This window comes from Gopherus flavomarginatus, chromosome 1 (genome assembly GCF_025201925.1).
Source record: "Gopherus flavomarginatus isolate rGopFla2 chromosome 1, rGopFla2.mat.asm, whole genome shotgun sequence".
NCBI lineage: Eukaryota > Metazoa > Chordata > Testudines > Testudinidae > Gopherus > Gopherus flavomarginatus.
This window is the reverse complement of record NC_066617.1, coordinates 290,131,802-290,151,047: the sequence shown is the minus strand read 5'-3', so window position 1 is coordinate 290,151,047 and position 19,246 is coordinate 290,131,802. Positions and strand designations below refer to the sequence as shown.

The 19,246-nt window shown below is 42.6% G+C and overlaps 1 protein-coding gene across 14 annotated transcripts in view; it reads right to left on the bottom strand.

The window, feature by feature from the left end:
* MYCBP2 (MYC binding protein 2) overlaps positions 1–19,246 on the bottom strand; it is a 445,111-nt gene that overhangs the window by 362,966 nt on the left and 62,899 nt on the right. For all 14 annotated transcript variants that reach the window (XM_050946493.1, XM_050946502.1, XM_050946519.1 and 11 more), the window contains exon 4: positions 16,406–16,559. In XM_050946493.1, the coding sequence (XP_050802450.1) occupies positions 16,406–16,559 (154 nt within the window). The remainder of the gene's footprint in view (positions 1–16,405; positions 16,560–19,246) is intronic.

Here is a 19,246-nt window from a genome sequence, read left to right as displayed (position 1 = left end):
GACCTTGAGGAAGAGATTCCTGGAACTTTTTGAGACGGTCTCAGAGATTAAAGTTATATCTGCCCAACAGGGCTTGATGGTTTGCCACTGGGAATTGCAGGCTGGCTGTTAATTTTTTCTCCCAAATAAATTGAGCTTCTTTGCTTCCTCATTCTAGGGAGTGGAGGAGGAGGGACCTTGTTTGTCCTTCTTGTTGTCCGCAGAGGGTGGGTATAAAGGTATTTGAAACCTCTGGCTGGAATGAAATATTTTTTCTTGGCTCGTTTAGAGGTGGGAGGAATAGTGGAAGGGGTCTGCCACAGGGCCTTGGCTATCCTGAGAACCCCTTCATGCACAGGCAGGGCGACTCGGGTGGGGGGAAGAGGCCAAGAGGACACTGAAGATGGTGTCCTCCTGCTCTGCCATTTCCTGCACCTTGAGCCCCAAGTTCTCAACCACGAGCCAGAGAAGGGCTTGATGCTCCCTGGTATCATCCAGTGGGCTAGCTCTTGCAGGTCCCACAACCGCCTTGTCCAAGGATGACGAGGAAGATTGGACTGCTGGGGGAAGTCCTGAGGTATCGACCACCATTGGAGAAGGATGCTTAGGGGTGGGCACAGGTTCCTCCGCCCCAACCTCTGAATCGGCTGCCGGTACCAGGCCCAGTGCCATCTGTGCTCTGCTGCAGCTGCCAAGGAATGTTGCAGAGGGGGTATCGTCATTATCGGTATGCCCCGTGCACTCCAATAAGACTACTGCGTGTTGCACTGTGGTGTCCTCGACGAAGGAGCGGGTTCCAGTGCCCAATCTCATCAATGTGACCTGGGCAATGGACTGAACTGGCTCTCCGTACTGGAGGGATCACTTTCTGGCACTCAGAGAGGTGCGCTGATACCCGTGTTTGTTTACTGGTCATGGCCACTGTCGACTGTTGACCAGGTGTAGCAGACCGTTGACAGTACCATGGAAAGCAGTATCAAAACAGGAAACACTCTCACTGCACCAGCGATCAGGACTGATGCCTGGAGGATGACCAGCAAGAAGATGAACAGTGCCGAGAATAATGAGGAGAGATGTTCACCCCGTGCTGGTGAGTAAGCGCCGCGCCACCACTTCTCACAGCTCCCATTGGCCGTGAACGGCAAACCACGGTCACTGGGAGCTACAATTGGCCGTATCTCCAAACACTCAGGTAAACAAAGCGTCTCGTGGCCCGCCACAGACTTACCCTGAACAAGCCGCAAACCAAGTATCGGAACCCCCTGTGCTAAGGCAAAAATCTCTAACGACTATACACATGGGTGCACGCAGACCTACAATGGAATCAACATGAGCAAGCACTCGAAAAAGAAGTAAGCAGTAGCAGAGAGCAAAGCTGAACTGTATGAAGCAGATTAGGCAGTAGAAAACAGTGTGTACAGGGGAACACAGGAATGGAAGGAGGTTGTACAGAGGGACACAGGAATGGAAACAGAGCTATTGCAGAGCGGAACAGCAGAATGAGCTCAGCTGCAACCTATCAAGGCATTGGCCTTTGAACAGCCTCACACCTAGCAGCCGCTACCTGGTGCAATACATTGCTTTGGTGCTCTGAAATTGGATTCCACACTGACCCAAGACCCTTGGCTCTCTCCTTTACTCCCCTTCCAATTTTTTTGCTCAACTTCCATGCACCTTGCTGCCCAGGTTGAACCCCTGGTTCCCCAGAATATATTTGAGGATTGCAAGGCTGAGTATCAGAGAACAGGAATAGTTAATGAATCGTAATTCCATCAGCTTGTTTTAGTGAAGTTAAATTAAATTGACCAATAAAGATTAACAACATTGTTGAGGCTCGTATTTTAGGACTGGCAGGGATGGTCTAGGCATACTTAATCCCGCCTCAACATGGGCGTGAACTAGATGACCTTTTGTGATCCCTTCCAGTCCTACATTTCTATGATTGACCTATCTCGAAGATCTTATAACCTGTATCTGTGTAGCTGTGGTGAGACTTTTTAAGATACATGGGTTCAAAAACCAAATTTGAGAGAAGAGATTATTAAAGAAGCTAAATTTTAATGTTTGCTGTGCCAAAGTTACAGTATCTTTGACAAAATTTTATTAATAATTCAGTTGTCCCTGAAGAGTTGAGTGTTAAATTTAGAGACTGAATTCAAATATTAGTGAATGATTTTATCCCTATTTTAAATGTAGCCTGTAGCACAGCCGTCATTATGGAGAAACAAAGGATGCCTTTATAAAATGCCATTTGGTATTCTCTCTTCGCCCAGAAATGAGTATTATCTTGTAAGTACTTAATATTATTCCTAATTTTAAGGACTGATATGTTTAAAACAAGAAGACTCCATGTAAAACTCTACAGATCCTGCATGAGCTTTTCCATTTAGTTGTTGGCTTGTTGGAAGCAGAAATAGCAGAGATTAAAAAAAACAAAAACATATTATACTATACATGGCATCTTTCATTGCAGAGGATCCCAAAAATATTTTGCAAGCCATTGTGTATACACTGTGAACATAGTAATCACTTTACTCACCACTGAAATCAACCACCCATTCTCAGGTGTAACAGCAGAAACCTAAGAAATTTAACTTACGTTCTCTTTTAAAACTCACTGTTACACTTCAGTAGTATTACATTACAGTTGCCAAGCAAAAGCCATTTTTACACTTCTAGTATCCAATATTGGCCCATATTTAATAGATGCTGATACCAAAAACTAAGAAAAGTAGTTACAACAGAAGTCTAATGAGCCAACTTAAAAGGCACCCACCTACCTCTTAACCGCTGAAGCTCTCTTCCATACACTCAGGCCTGTAACCTGGTGTCATCTTTGACTCAACCCTCTTACCGGTTTCACATATTCAGGTCTTTTCTATATTTTGACTTTTTTCTTAAACAGCGTATCTAAAATCAAGACATTGCTTAAGTCTATAAGAACAGGGCTGCTAAAATCTTCTTGGGTCATCATCCCTACCACCATCAACTCTTTTTTTCAAGTGCCTGACCTGGATTCACATTAAATACAAACTCATTGACTTTTACTTTTAGGGCCCTTCAGAACTTACCCCTATCCTACTTAACTGATTTAGTAACTTCCCATTATACTGACTTTGTCATATGCTCTAGAAGCAGTTTCCACCCATCAGTCAGGTTCTCCCTTAAATATCTTCATGCTTCTTCCCATGCTGCCCCTTATGCACAGGGAGAAAACTCCCTGAGGGAATCCGAACAACCACTACTTTATCCTCCTTCTCACCCTCCTTAATATTCACCTCTGCCATAATACCTATGAAAAACTCAGCCTGAAGATCATGGAGGCAAGCTGTAACCATTCCTCCTCTTTCCTTTTCCTCTTCCCTTCCTCCCCACCTGTAACCCCAATTTAAATATATATATATATATATATATATATATAATACGCATAAAAAGCTGTGCCAATTCTTCACAATAATCATTTGCTTGTACGTTATATCCACATCCTCTACCTTTCATCTGTTTATGTCTTCAGATTGTAATCCCTTCAGAGCAGCAAATGTCTCTCTTCTGTGTTTGCTCAGCACCTGCACAGTAGGTTCTAAGCCTTTGGCACTATCATAACAGAAATGAAGCAATGAGCAAAAAGGGAATGAGATTACAGAATCAGGGTTTGAAGTACAGGAGCCAGAAATCAAGATCAGCCTTACTGAAGCCAAAAACATCTTGAAATTCACTGCAGGGCACTCTTCACACTTTCAAAACGGTAAAAATATCTTGTAATCAAAGGCAAAAAAAGTTGATGAAAAACAGAATCCACCAAGACACATTGCCATTCATGCACAGGTGGATAACCATCTTTATCAGTCTTTTCCATACACAGGTCTGAATTCATTCAAGTTCTTATACCATGCTCTTCACAACAGTACCTGAGTGCCTTCCAAAGATTAAATAAAGTGACAAACATTTACCATGTATAGCTCCCTCTCTATTCTACTCTCCACACTAATAATGATCAAAGTAACCTGCGGAATCCAAACGTAACTAGATTTGCCTCATCTCAACTTCCTCGACAAACATTGGGTAAAGCTGTTAATGAAGGTCTCCCAAGCAAAGATCTAATCATGGCTTAGATAAGTACGACTTGTTCATCAGTCACAGGCCCAAGATCTCTCTACTTGCTTTAACCAAGCATGAAATACATTGGTCCATCTCACAAATGGTTTGCCACAACTATTCAAGCACATATGAATCCCTTGCAAAATTAAATAAACCACCAGTATAAGATCTGTGTTCCTCCCATCTAACTCTGACCCTATTTCTCAAAGTAATCATCAAAGCAGCCTAATAAGATCAATTTCATCTGTAAAATAATTTTAGATGGCAACTTTTTGGGGGAGAAGAACATGTGATTATAGACATGTTTGCACACCATATAGAACCATCAATAAGGACCATTCCCAATAGCAACCCAATCTATTGCATACCAGCAGCACTCCAGATTACTCAAGACTAGAGTTGAGCAAAAAAAAAAATTTATCAAAAGAGTAAATTCTCCAAAAAGAAAAGAGAAAAAAAACCACATTTTTCAGGGCATTTATGACTATTTGCAAATTTGGAACAAATTCTATGAATAGTTTTGCCTGCCCCTCCCCCCCCAAAGTGTTTTGAATCATTTTGTTTCAAAAATGTTGTTTCAAGTATACATTCAAAGCATTTCATTTGACCCAAATTAAATTTTTCAGTTTTTGTTTCGTGAGGGGAAAAAGAAGTCAGTTTTGATTCAAAATAAAACATTTTTTTCAAGGTTTTGCAGTTCAGCCACTGAACCAAAAAAAAAAAAAATTATTCAGTCGTCTCTAATCAACACTGCCCAGTAGTTCCATTGACCTACGAGAGAAAGGATGGCTCAATGCCAATGGTTCCATCAAGGGACTTAAGACCCAGGTTCAATTCCCAGCTCTGCCACACAATTTCTGCGTAACCTTGGGTCACAGAGACCTTAGTCTCTCTGTGCCTCAGTTCTTCATCTGTAAAATGGAGATAAAGCTTCTCTACCACACAAGATATCATCAAGATAAATGCATTAATAGATTTTGGCGTTCAGATATGTCACTGATGGAAAATGACAGATTTAGATGTGCTCTGTAATAATTTATTAATACTATATGTCAACCTGGTAACTGGGGTGCTTTCTGTAAAACTTTATTGGTTTAACTCAGTAAGTGTCTATCTGAAGGGGAAAAAAAAGTCCAGAAAGAAAAAAAATGGCTCAAGATAAGCCACCCCTCAGCAAACACTGGAGAAAGTTAATGGACAGTGCTAGAACCATTTGTCTCTGAGGACTCCACCTCAATCTCCACCTAAGCCTCTAGAACTGGCTTTGATCAGGAGGACTAGCGATAATTCAGGGTCTCTATCTGTACAACAATGAACTCTGGTTGATATTATGAAGTTATTCTGAAGTTTTCATGATACTGTTGTATCATGGAAAGCCTGTATGTGTGTATCCACCACTGTGGGCAAGACCTGCACCAGATACACACCAGACTGAGGACATGAAAAATTAAAACAAAAACAAACAAACAAAAAACCACACACACAGACAAAAAAAACAACTCTTAATGGCTGGTCAGCAGATTAAGGGAGTTTGCTGGGGGGGGAAGACACATCCTCTTGTCTGATTAAAGGCGGAAGTTTTAAAACAGTGGAAAAATTTACCAAAAGGCAGAACAAAGAAAGCCACATGTTTGGAAGGGGGCATATAAACACGGAAAGCTTTCAGTAAGACACAGAAACCACTGAAGAACAGAAGGACACACCAGCCAAGAAGAGAAGGCAAGCCAACCTGAAAGACTCTGAGGGAGAAGCAATCCAATATGCAGAAGTCCAATGAGGCAGGGTCACCTGCCTATCTTCCTGAATACAGATGGTCCCCGCAGATTCTGAGGGAGGGCTAGTGAGGGCATTGCATTTAGAGAGTGTTCATTATTTTCTAAATGATCTGTACTCTTGTGTTTTATCTGCTAAGTAAAAGAGAATTTCATGTTTTCCAACTCCACACAAAGTGTCTGTGTTATATGCTTCACTACTACATGCCTCTTGAGACAGTTAAATGATTACCAAAGATGTGCGCTTCCAGGCTGAGTTCTAGGAGGGCTGTATTTAGGCTACTGAGGTATCCTGAGGGTCAGCATTGGCTCTGGGTGCCTAATGCAGGTGGACGGAAGGGCTCCATTTCAGTGAAGGGGTGGCAGACAGACAGAGGCGGTGCCCAGGTAATGTGCCAAAGAGGCCAAGGGATGAAGTAGTGATGTATCCCACTGAGACCAAGGAATTTAAACATACAGGAAACAGCTGGGTCCTTTCACAACAGTCTGGGGGACAGCCAGGAGGAGAAGCCCAACTGGATCTGTGTCAGGGTCAAAGACTGGGAATACAGAAGAACAAAAACACTATATCAGGGTTAAAAAGGGACCATCTCTCAAACATAGGTGGCAGTTGTTCAGGGGAACCATACTAAGACATAAGGACCCTACTGGAAGCACCTAAAGTTAAGCCACATTAAGATTACCATTAGAAGGGCTTTTAGTTAAGACAGGCATGCATGTAGACTGTAGTTTTAAAGTCTTTTTTCTCTAGAAGCTTTACTCCTACCGCTAAAATAAATACTTTCATTGAAAAAAGGCTTTCTAATCAATGTACAGTATTGTTGACCACAGATGGACCTGCAGTATCAGGATGACTGATACTGTAACCCAAAAAGTAGAAGAAATACATAATTCCAAACCAGGACAGGTAAAGGAATGAGATTTACCACCTAAAAGGTGCCTTCAGAGAGATCACAACGTGAAGCATGTTGCAGCTAACCCTGTAACCATGATAGGGACCATACAAGTACCTATGATAGGCATACTTAACAGATGTTATGGCATAGACAAAAACATTTTCTTCTACTTGACTATAGCTAGGCAGAGGAACACAAAATTCTGATGCAATCAATAAAATTCAGAGAAAATCCATCATTATGTACTAGTTTTTTCCCCACTATATTACTGTACACTTGGGAACTTTTAGCACTAACCAGCTGGTTCTACACAAGCCCATTAGTGCACAATTTAGTGCACTTTAGAATTCACACCCTTCTAATGCACATTGCCAGGCCGCGTGGACAAGCCCAAAAAATAGTCATTAACAGTATTAAATATTAGATTAATTATGCCCAATATGCCCAACTACAGATGAGAGACTGAAAGATTAAATGCAACTAAAACATGTCAATTAAATGACGAGTTGAATAGTGAGACTAGATACAAGAAAAATCTGACAAATTTCTCTCATTTCCCATCCTATCCAGGCATATCATTGGTACAATGGGATTTTCACAATAGTGGAACTTCAAGTGAGAGCCTCCAAGATCACGTACAGAAAGAGAAGTTTGATTCCTGTAAGATTTCTGAAACACAACAGCATGGAGCACACTTCTATAAAAGGCAGAATCTGCTAGGATTTATATATCTTATTTGCCGTATCTTGGAATCTGTGTGCAGATGACCACACACCCACCATGTAATTTCTGATTTTTTCAGTTCATGAATTAGATGTTAGTCTGGAGTGCATTGATTTACTCTATATGGTTAATGCCTATATTTAGAGGCTTTTTGATACATGTCTTCCATCTGATAACTGAAGCTTTTTGATTATTTGTCCACTTGCTGTTTACATGCAAATTTAACAGAGATATGGCTCTCCTGAAGGAATTATTGGATGAAGTTGTCATAACTCTCCTACTCAGATCTGAACCTTAGAGTTCAGAACATGAGAAGCTAGCATGAGACCTCCAAAACTTAATTACCAGCTTAGATCTGATATCGCTGCCACCAGCCAGAAGATTCCAGTGTCTGGCTCACTCTGGTCTCCCCAAAACCTTCCCTGGGGGACCCCAAGACTCAGATTCCTTGAGTCTCACAACAAAGGGGAATAAACCATTTCCCTTCCCCCTCCTCCCCTCCAGGTGTTCCCTCCCTGGGTTCCTGGAGAGATATACAGATTCAAGCTCCGTGAATCTAAACAAAGGGATTCCACCCTCTTTACCTCCTCCCAGATTTCCCCGCCCTGGGGACCCTAGGATACTCCCTGCTTCAAGTCCTTGAAACACAAGTACCAAGAGATCAAATCTCTCTCCCCCCTCACCCAGAGGGTATGCAACGTCAGGCTTAGTAAATCTAACACAGAGAGATTTTCCCCCTCCCTTCGTTTCTTGGCCTTAACCAGTGAAAAACACTCAAACAGGTCTGAAAAAGAAAGCTTTATATAAAAAGAATGAAAAAGGACATAAAAGGGTCTCTGTATCAAGGTGACAATATATAGGGTCAATTGCTTAAAAGAAAAAATGAATAAACAGCCTTATCCAAGAAGAATACACTCCAGCAACTACACACATGTAAATACAAAAAAACCCAATATAAACCTATTGTCTTACTATCCTTGTACTTACAACTTGGAAACAGAAGATTAGAAAGCCTGGAGATTCCTGTGGTCACTCTCAGAGCCAAGAAAGAGAACAGACCAAGAACAAAGGACTCACATCCAAAACTTCCCTCCACCCAGATTTGAAAAAGTCTTGTTTCCTGATTGGTCCTCTGGTCAGGTGTTGTTTGTTACCCCTTTCCAGGTGAGAGACACATTAACCCTTAGCTATCTGTTTATGACGGAAGCAGTTTCCAATTCCTCCATAGGCATCCAACACGTGTCATTGTTTTTTCTGTCAGGTATACAAAATGTGTGTGGAATGTTGTGGTCAATGGAGACTAGGTGTGTGTGAATAAATGCGTGAGCTAGGCAAAACATCACCATAGACAAGGCTCTCACTTCAAACCCTGCAGGCTGACAGAGGTTCAAAGGATGGCTTAGGCCTTGGCTACACTGGAGAGCTGCAGCGCTGGTGGTGGCTTTACAGCGCTGCAACTTACTCACCGTCCACACTTGTAAGGCACATTTACAGCGCTGTATCTCCCTGGATACAGCGCTGGCTGTACTCCTCCTCTGCCTGGGGAATAACGACTGCAGTGCTGGTGATGCAGCGCTGCTCCGCCAGTGTGGCCACCAAAAGCGCTGTTATTGGCCTCCAGAGGTATTCGGAGGTATCCCAGAATGCCTGCTCAGCCATTCTGCTCATCAGTTCCAACTCTACTGCTCTGGCCTCAGGTGACCCACCCTTTAAATGCCCCGGGAATTTTAAAAATCCCCTTCTGGGTTTGCTCAGTCAGGTGTGGAGTGCAATCAGTGAATCTTTCCAGGTGACCATGCCTCCATGCACCAAACGAGCCCCAGCATGGAGCAATGGTGAGTTGCTGGACCTCATCAGTGTTTGGGTGGAGGAAGCTGTGCAGTCACAGCTGCGCTCCAGCCATAGGAATTACGATACCTATGGGCAGATATCAAGGGCCATGCTGGAAAGGGGCCATGACCGGGACGCGGTGCAGTACAGGATTAAAGTGAAGGAGCTGCGGAGTGCCTATTGCAAAAGCCCGTGAGGGAAACCGCCGCCCTGGTGCTGCTTCCATGACCTGCCATTTTTACAAAGAGCTGGACGCGATATTTGGGGGTTACCCCACCACCAATCCGAGGACCACAATGGACATTTCAGAGCATGGAAGGGGGGGTGGAGGCGGAGAAGGGGGGGGGAAGGAGGAAACCGAGAGTGAGGGTACTGGGGTGGAGGGAGACACCCCGGAGTCCCAGGAGGCATGCAGCCATGAGCTCTTCTCAAGCCAGGAGAAAGCTAGCCAGTCGCACCAGTCGGTACTTGGTGAAGGACAAGCAGAGGAGCGGGTTCCCAGTAAGTAGCTTTTATTTTCAGGATGGAAATGTTTCGGGAGAGGAGGGAGGGTTAGGGCTGCATGCATGCCTGCCTAGATGTGCAACAGCCCATTGATGTGGTCTATCACGTCGTGGTAATCGGCCTCGGTAATCTCTTCAAAAGTTTCTGCCAGAGAGTGGGCAATGCGCTTGCGCAAGTTTATAGGGAGAGCCACTGTGGTCCTTGTCCCAGTCAGGCTAATGCATCCGCACCAGTGTGCCGCGAGGGGTGGGGGGACCATTGCTGCACACAGGCAAGCTGCATAGGGGCCAGGGCGGAATCCACATTGCTGTAGAAGACCCTCCCGCTTTTCCTAGGTGACCCGCAGCAGCGAGATATCTTCCAGGATTACTCCTGTGAAAAATATTGGGAGAGTGTTCACTGTAGGTTCCCCCTGCAGCAGTTTGCTTTCCCGAATGCACAGAAAACCCAGCACATCCCTGAAGCAATCATTCCCCCTTCCCAGGTGACCCGCAGCAGCGAGATAGCTTCCAGGATTAACTCCTGTGAAAAATATTGGGAGAGTGTTCACTGTAGGTTCCCCCTGCAGCAGTTTGCTTTCCCGAATGCACAGAAAACCCAGCACATCCCTGAAGCAATCATTCCCCCTTCCCAGGTGACCCGCAGCAGCGAGATAGCTTCCAGGATTAACTCCTGTGGAAAATGTTGGGAGAGTGTTCACTGTAGGTGCTCCCTGCAGCAGTTTGCTTTCCCCAGTGCACAGAAACCCCTGCATAGCCCTGAAGCAATCAGTCCCCCTTACTCACCATTTTGGGGCTCCTGTGGGTTACGCGCACTCTCTTTGGTATGGGAAAATTATGCTCAAGTGAAGACTGTAAACTCCTTCACTGTCTGGGAATAACTGTCTGAGATATAAACAATGCTGTCTCTGTTAACTGTTGCTTTTTTTTTCTTTCCACAAGCGACCTTGAATTCTCAGCTGCCTGTGTTAACACCAGCTCAAAGACTGCAAAACCTGCGGAAGAAGCCGCGAAAAAGCAAAAAGACGACCTGCTGCAAACAGTTATGGATCACTCTGCCAGAGAGAATAAACAACTGCAGGACTGGAGGGAAAGGGAAAGCAGGATCTGCCAGAGAAACGCAGTGGCCAGGAAGAAAAGCACAAAAAAGCTGATAAGCATCCTGGCGCGCCAAGCGGACTCTATCCAGGCGCTCGCAGACATGCAGGCAGAGCACTACCGCACCACCACCACCACCGCCCGTCCCAAAGCTCTTTCTCTTGTGCCCCAATGTCAGCTCCAAACCCCCTTGCCCAGTATCCAGGTTCTTACCACCACCAGCTGCCTCCAACACCTGTATGTTCACCAACCAGCCCTGAGAACTATGACCCTTACCCTCTGCACTCAACCCCCATCACCATGCAGTATAGGCATCCTGAAGTGTAGCAGTCATTGCACAGCACTCCAGACAGAACATATTCAAACCTGTGACTGTACAGTTCACCACTCCACCCCCCTGCCCTTTTAGGTTCCCAAAATGTTGTGTATGTCAAGAAAGTTATTTTCTTTTCAATAAATGAATTCTTGGCTTTGAAAATAGTCTTTATTAATGCAGAAAGTCAAAGATACCTTAGCCCAGGAAAGAAATAGGCACTGCAAATCAGCTTAGGAAAAACAGATTCCTACTAACATTGTAACCACTGCACTTCACTCCCATGCAAGGCACCAAACATTACCGTTGGTTTTCAGCCTCAAATTCCTCCCTCAAGGCATCCCTGATCCTTGAAGCCCTGTGCTGGGCCTCTCTAGTAGCCCTGCTCTCTGGCTGTGCAAATTCAGCCTCCAGGCGTTGAACCTCAGAGCTCCATGCCTGACTGAATGTTTCACCCTTCCCTTTACAAATATTATGGAGGGTACAGCACGCAGATATAACTGCAGGGATGCTGCTTTCCCCCAAGTTTAGCTTTCCATACAGAGATCGCCAGCGCCCTTTTAAACGGCCAAAAGTACACTCCACAGTCATTCGGCACCGGCTCAGCCTGTAGTTGAACCGGTCCGTGCACCTGTCAAGCTTCCCTGTATACGGTTTCATGAGCCAAGGCATTAAGGGGTAAGCGGCGTCTCCAAGGATCACAATGGGCATTTCGTATCAGAGGGGTAGCCGTGTTAGTCTGGATCTGTAAAAGCAGCAAAGAGTCCTGTGGCACCTTATAGACTAACAGACGTTTTGGAGCATGAGCTTTTGTGGGTGAATACCCACTTCGTCAGATGCATTTCAAAGTCCCCTACTGTGATCACCGGTCTGGGGAAAAAAGTCCCTGCCTGCAGCTTCCTGAACAGGCCAGTGTTTCGAAAGATGCGTGCATCATGCACCTTTCCAGGCCAGCCTGTGTTAATGTCAATGAAACGCCGACAGTGATCCACAAGCGCCTGGAGAACCATAGAGAAATACTCCTTCCGATTAACGTACTCGGATGCTAGGTGGGGTGGTGCTAGAAAAGGAATATGCGTCCCATCTATCGCCCCTCCACAATTAGGGAAACCCATTGTGCAAAGTCATGCACAATGTCCTGCACGTTCCCCAGAGTCACGGTTCTTCTTAGCAGGATGCGATTAATGGCCCTGCAAACTTGCATCAAAACGACTCCAACGGTTGACTTTCCCACTCCAAACTGGTTCCAGACTGATCGGTAACTGTTTGGAGTTGGCAGCTTCCAGATTGCAATAGCCACCCACTTCTCCACCAGCAGAGCTGCTCTCAATAGCATGTCCTTGCGCCGCAGGGTGGGGGCGAGCTCAGCACACAGTCCCATGAAAGTGGCTTTTCTCATCCGGAAGTTCTGCAGCCACTGCTCATTATCCCAGACTTCCATGATGATGTGATCCCACCACTCAGTGCTTGTTTCCCGAGCCCAAAAGCGGCATTCCACGGTGCTGAGCATTTCCGTGAAAGCCACAAGCAATGTCGTGTCATATGAGTCAGGTGACTCGCAATCATCGCCGGACTCCTCATCACTTTGGAGCTTAAGGAATAGCTCAACTGCCAAACGTGATGTGCTGGCGACACTCGTCAGCCAAGTCCTCAGCAGTTCGGGCTCCATTTCCCACAGAAATCGCACTGCACAGAAACCGTTCGGAGAGTCACAATGGCGCCAAACGTGGACAGAAAAACAGGGACTGGTGGGATGCAAAGCGATACATCATGGGGTATTGGGACAGGAAGCAGAATGACCCGCATCCTTCCATCCCCTTCTCACAAAGTACGGTGCCAAAATGGACGAGGTGCTCTGTGGGATAGCTGCCCCATAATGCACCACTCCCAACAGCACTGCAAATGCTGCAAATGTGGTCACACTACAGCGCTGGTAGCTGTTAGTGTGGCCACACTCCAGTGCTGTCCCTGCACAGCTGTATGAAGACAGCTGTAACTCCCAGCGCTGCAGACCTCCAAGTGTAGCCAAGGCCACAGTAAGAATATTCAATACCAAATTGCATTTTCAAGCCTCTACTTTAGAGATTATTTTTTTAATTTTCTGAGAACTAGTGGGTTTATTCCCCTTGTAACAGATGAAATTACAAAAATATGTTTGTGAAGTGTGCTTGTTTTAAAAGCTGAATAAAAACCTTGGCCTATGAATAAATCAATAATCTGAGTAACTCTTGGCTGAAATGAGCTCAATTCCTCTAGAGAGGCACCCTCAATTGAATTTATTTCAAACCTTGAAAAAGTCTGAATTACTGGATGACTTTGTTGAAGAATGAAATGATTCAACCAGTTTGAGAAGTGTCTTTTCAAGACACAAGATTCCAGTATATGGATATACTGGGGCCTTTAAAACCTTTGAAATGTCGTCCCTGTAAAGACATGATGAGCTTCTCAAAGATTTAGCTTTTTTTTTTTTTAAGGGCTGTAGATCAATCGCAGTTAACTCATGCAATTAACTCAAAAAAATGAACCACCATTTTAAAAATTAATCGTGATTAATTGCAATTTTAATAGCACTGTTAAACAATAGAACAACAATTGAAATTTATTAAATATTGTGGATGTTTTTCTACATTTTCATGTATATTGTATTCAGTGTTTTAACTGAAATCAAAGTGTATATTATTTTTTATTCCAAATATTTGCACTGTAAAAATGATCAACAAAAGAAAAAAGTTCAGTTCACCTCATACAAGTACTGTAATGTAATCTTTGTCAAGGAAATGCCATTTAAAAAAATCTGTATTTGTGTTACATAACTGCACTTCAAAACAAAACAACGTGAAAAACTTCAGAGCCTACAAGTCCACTCATTTCTACTTCTTGTTCAGCCAATCACTAAGAAAAACAAGGAGATAATGCTGCCCTCTTCTTATTTACAATGTCACCAGGAAGTGAGAAAAGGCATTTGCTTGGTACTTTTGTAACCAGCATTGCAAGGTATTTACATGCCAGATATGTTAAACATTCGTATGCCCCTTCATGCTTCGGCCATCATTCCAGAGAACATGCTTTCATGCTGATGAAGCTCGTTAAAAAAAATAATGCGTTAATTAAATTTATGATTGAACTCCTTGGGGGAGAACTGTATGTTCCCTCTTCTGTTTTACCCACATTCTGCCATATATTTCATATTATAGCAATCTCAGATGATGATCCAGTACATGTTGTTCGTTGGAAGAACACTTTCATTGCAGATTTCACAAAATGGAAAGAAGGTATCAACGTGACATTTCTAAAGATAGCTACAGCACTTGATCCAACGTTTAAGAATTTGAAGTGCCTTCCAAAATCTGGGAGGGATGAGGTGTGGAATATCACTTTCAAAAAAGTCTTAAAAGAGCAACACTCCAATGCAGAAACTACAGAACCTGAACCACCAAAAAAGAAAATCAACCTTCTGCTGGTGGCATCTGACTCAGATAATGAAAATGAACATGCGTTGGTCCGCACTGCTTTGGATTGTTATTGAGCAGAACCCATCATCATCAGCATGGACGCATGTCCCCTGGGATGGTGGTTGAAGAATGAAGGGACATATGAATCTTTAGCACATCTGGCACAAATATCTTGCCACCCCAGCTACAACAGTGCCATGCCAATGCCTATTCTAACTTTCATGTGACATTGTAAACAAGAAGCAGGCAGTATTATATCCTGCAAATGTAAACAAATTTGTTTGTCTGAGGGATCGGCTGAACAAGTAGGACTGAGTGGACTTGCAGGCTCTAAAATTTTACATTGTTTTATTTTTGAATGCAGGGGTTTTTGGTACATAATTCTACATTTATAAGTTTAACTTTCATGATAAAGAGACTGCACTACAGTACTTGTATTAGGTGAACTGAAAAAACCATTCTTTTGGGTTTTTTTATAGTGCAAATACTTGTAATCAAAAATAAATAAAAAGTGAGCACTTCACACTTTGTATTCTGTGTTGTAATTAAAATCAATATATTTGAAAATGTAGAAAGCATCCAAAAATATTTACATAAATGGTATTCTATTATTGTTTAACAGTGCTATTAATCACAATTTTTTTAATTGCTTGACAGCCCTACTTTTTTTTTGTAAACTATGTCTTGAAAATAAACATACTTGTGATCACATGCATTTCTTTTTCCAGTTCAGTTGTTGAACAGGGACGAAATCTTCCTCTTTATTTACTGTTTACTTCTTTTTTATGTCAGCTACAGTATTACAAAGCAGTAATGTGTAGCTTGATATACAACTGTATATCAAATCCAACTTCTAGTACTTTTTCCTGCAGTACATCTCACCATAATTAGAAGTTTCATGCAAACGTACGTATCAATTATACTGGTTATCTCTGAAAGCAAATACCTAACGTGGTATCAATAGCCAAGGAGTCTGAACAGGTTTCAGAACAATACATGTTCAAGTACAAGCATGGACAGCCTGAGTTTCTTACTCTATTACTATGGTTAAGACTTTTTTTATGATCATTTCTATAGTGTAATTAATTCCACTGAAATACACTTCTTTTGCTACTCTTCATATGCAGAGCTGTTAAGAGGTAGACCAACGTGTTTTAAGTACCACCAAAAACGAAAGAATCAAAATACTGATATTACATTTATTAGTGAGTATGCAATGATACCATTGTTCAAGACTGACAAAACAAAACGTGGCATGTCTCTGTGTATTATTCAACTTTTATACAATAGATAAATATACAAATTTTTAGCATGCAGTAGTAGTATAGGATAGTGGCCTTCCACAGTATTGCCCTTCCTCTGAGACCAATGTCTTATAGGATTAGTAAAACCAAAAAGAACCTCAGTTAGCTGGACTTTTTGATTTCTCTATCACTACTGTATACCAATAACCAGTGAAGTGAATGACATAAAAGCACAAAATGACATCCCCTCTATATACAAAGAGATCTCTCTTTTACAAAGGTAATGGGTCAGAGTGTCCAATTCCCTTGAGGGAATCATGGCCCCAGAACAAAAATTAAATGCATCAGCTTGTAACAGAGAACCGAATACAAATCCTTTGTATAAGTAAAATATTTTAATAGATTAAAACACACCATCCTCTTCTCATTGCCTGCTAATTATTTTTTTTTCTTTTTGTGCACCAAACATAAGCTAAAGCAAAAGTATGAAATATTACCTAGAACTTCAGGAGGCTCTGACTGGAGGCCTTCTGGCTGCTGACCCTGGAGCACATTAAGCAGAGCTTGCAGACTCCTGAGACACAGAGATGGATGAGAAAATCTTGTCTCCTTGATCAATTCAAAAACTTCACATAGTCCAACTTCAATGATCTAAAAAAGAACAACACACATTTTTAACAGAAAACAAATCATCAGGATGCTTTGATCAGTTCAGCCATAAAAATATTTACATAATGGTATGAATTTCTCTTTAGCTTAACACACAAACTCTATCTTGTAAATATAGAAGAGCATGGCAGTCCACAGACAGAAATAAACCATATTCTCAAACGAGTGTAATTTTGAATATGAAACAGAGATACAGTTTTTCTAATATGAATGTGTGTCTACATAACTAGATATTTAATATTTAAAACCCCCTGAACAAAGCTGATTGTTTTCAATTTTTAGATCGTGTCACGGCTACAGGACAAACTGTACCTTGAACCTCTATTTCCTCTCAAATGCATCCATTCCTTGTGTGACTGGCCTGGCTTCCTGCACCTGACTCTGCACAAAGTCATGCAGTCCAACCATACTTAAACTGGATCTCTGGGCTGTAGACCCTCTGGTTAGCAACCACATGAATGGCACAGGCCCGATTTGGTTTTAGCACCTGTAATAGCTTCTACTGGGGAGTCTGCGATAGCACAAGTTTACAGTGACACCGAAAATGAAGGTCACTTATAACTGGAGTTCTTTCAGATGGACTCTGCACATTCACACTCAGATTAAGGCTGCTGTCGCAGTTCAAAGGGTGTAATTACCTCATTGCAGTGCTGATCACACCGCTCACATGGTTCCTAACAGTGTTAGCTTTTTTAACTACCACCACACCCTGAGCAGATGTTTTCAGAGAACTACTCACGATGACTACAAGAGTTCTTGCTTGACCAGTGGTAGCTAATTAAGATAGACTCCATCATTTTGTATGTATTATTGGGATGTTTCCCAATATGCATTACTTTGCACCAATCAACACTGAATTTCATCTGCCATTTTGTTACCCAGTCGCCCAGTTTTGTGATATCCCTTAGTAACTCTTCACATCTGCTTTCGACTCAACTGTTCTGAGTAATTCTGTATCACCTGCAAACTTTGCCACCTCACTATTTACCCCTTTTTCAAGATCATTTATGAATATGTTGAATAGGACTGGTTCCAGTACAGATCCTCTCTCCATTGTGAAAACTGACTATTTATTCCTACCTTTGTTTCCTACCTTTTAACCAATTACTGATCTGTGACAGGACCTTTCCTCTTACCTCATGACTGCTTGCTTTGCTAAGAACCTCTGGTAGGGGACCTTGCCAAGGGCTTTCTGAAAGTCCAAGTGTGCTATATCCATGAGATCATGTTTGTCCCTATGCTTGTTGACACCCTCAAAGAATTCAAAAAGATTGGTCAGATAGTCATTACAAAAGCTGTGCTGGCTCTTCCCCAACATACTGTATTTGTGTGTCTGATAATTACATTCTTCACTATAGTTTCAACCAATTTGCCTGGTGTTGAACTTAGGTTTACCAACCTGTAATTGCCAGTATTGCCTCTGGAGACTTATTTTAAAAATTGGCGTTACACTAGCTACCGTTCAGTCATCTGGTACAGAGGCAGATTTAAGCAATAACTTGCATATCTGAGTTCCTTCAGAACTCATGTGAATACCATCTGGGCCTGCTGACTTATTACTGTTTGATTAATCAATGTGTTCCAAAATTCTTCTATTGACACCTCAACCTGGGACGGTTCCTCAGATTTGTCACCTAAAAAGAATGGCTCCGGTGTGGGAATCTCCCTCACATTCTCTGCAGTGAAGACTGATGCAAAGTATTCACATAGCTTCTCCACAACAGCCTGGTCTTCCTTGAGAGTGCTCCTTTAATACCTCAATCATTCAGTGGTCTTACTGATAGCTTGTCGGGCTTCCTGCTTCTGACGTACTTAAAAATTGCTATTTGTTTTTGTTTCTTTTGCTAGTTGCTCTTCAAATTTGTTTTTGGCCTGCATAATTATACTTTTACACTTGACTTCCCAGAGTTAATGCTCCTTTCTATGATCCACAATAGGATTTGACTTCCAATTTTTAAGGGGTGTCTTTTTGCCTTTAACTGCCCTCTCTAACATTGTTGTTCAGCCATGATGGCATTTGTTGGTCCTCCTAGTCGTGTTGGTGTTTTAAAATAGTTTCTATGCAGCTTGCAGGAATTTCACTTTCGTAACTGTTCCTTTTAATTTACATTTAACTAGCTCTCTCATTTTTGTGTAGTTTCCCTTTTTGAAATTAAATGCTACTGTGGTGGATATCTTTGGCAATTTTCCCCATACAAGGACGTTAAATTTAATTACATTATGGTTGCTATTACTGAGCAGTTCAGTTATATTCACTTCTTGGATCAGATCCCGTGCTTTAAGACTAAATCAAAAAATGTCTCTCCCCTTGTGTGTTCCTGGAATAACTAGTCACTAAGAGTATGTCTACACTGCCCATGTTACAGCACGGCCACAGCAGCACTGTGACCTGGGCAGTGTAGACAAGCTTTATTACCAGGGAAGAGCGCACCCAGCAATTTTAAACCCACCCCCCAATAAGCTCCCGGCAATAAAGCACTGTCTATACTGGTGCTTTTCAGCACTAAAACTTATGTCGCTCAGGGGGTTTTTTTCACACCACTGACCGACAAGTTTTAGCATTGAAAATGGAAGTGTAGACACAGCCTAAGCGTCTACAAGTTTTATTTCTGCATCCTGAATCAACATCTATCCAGTATACAAGGATATAGTACAGGGGTTGGCAACCT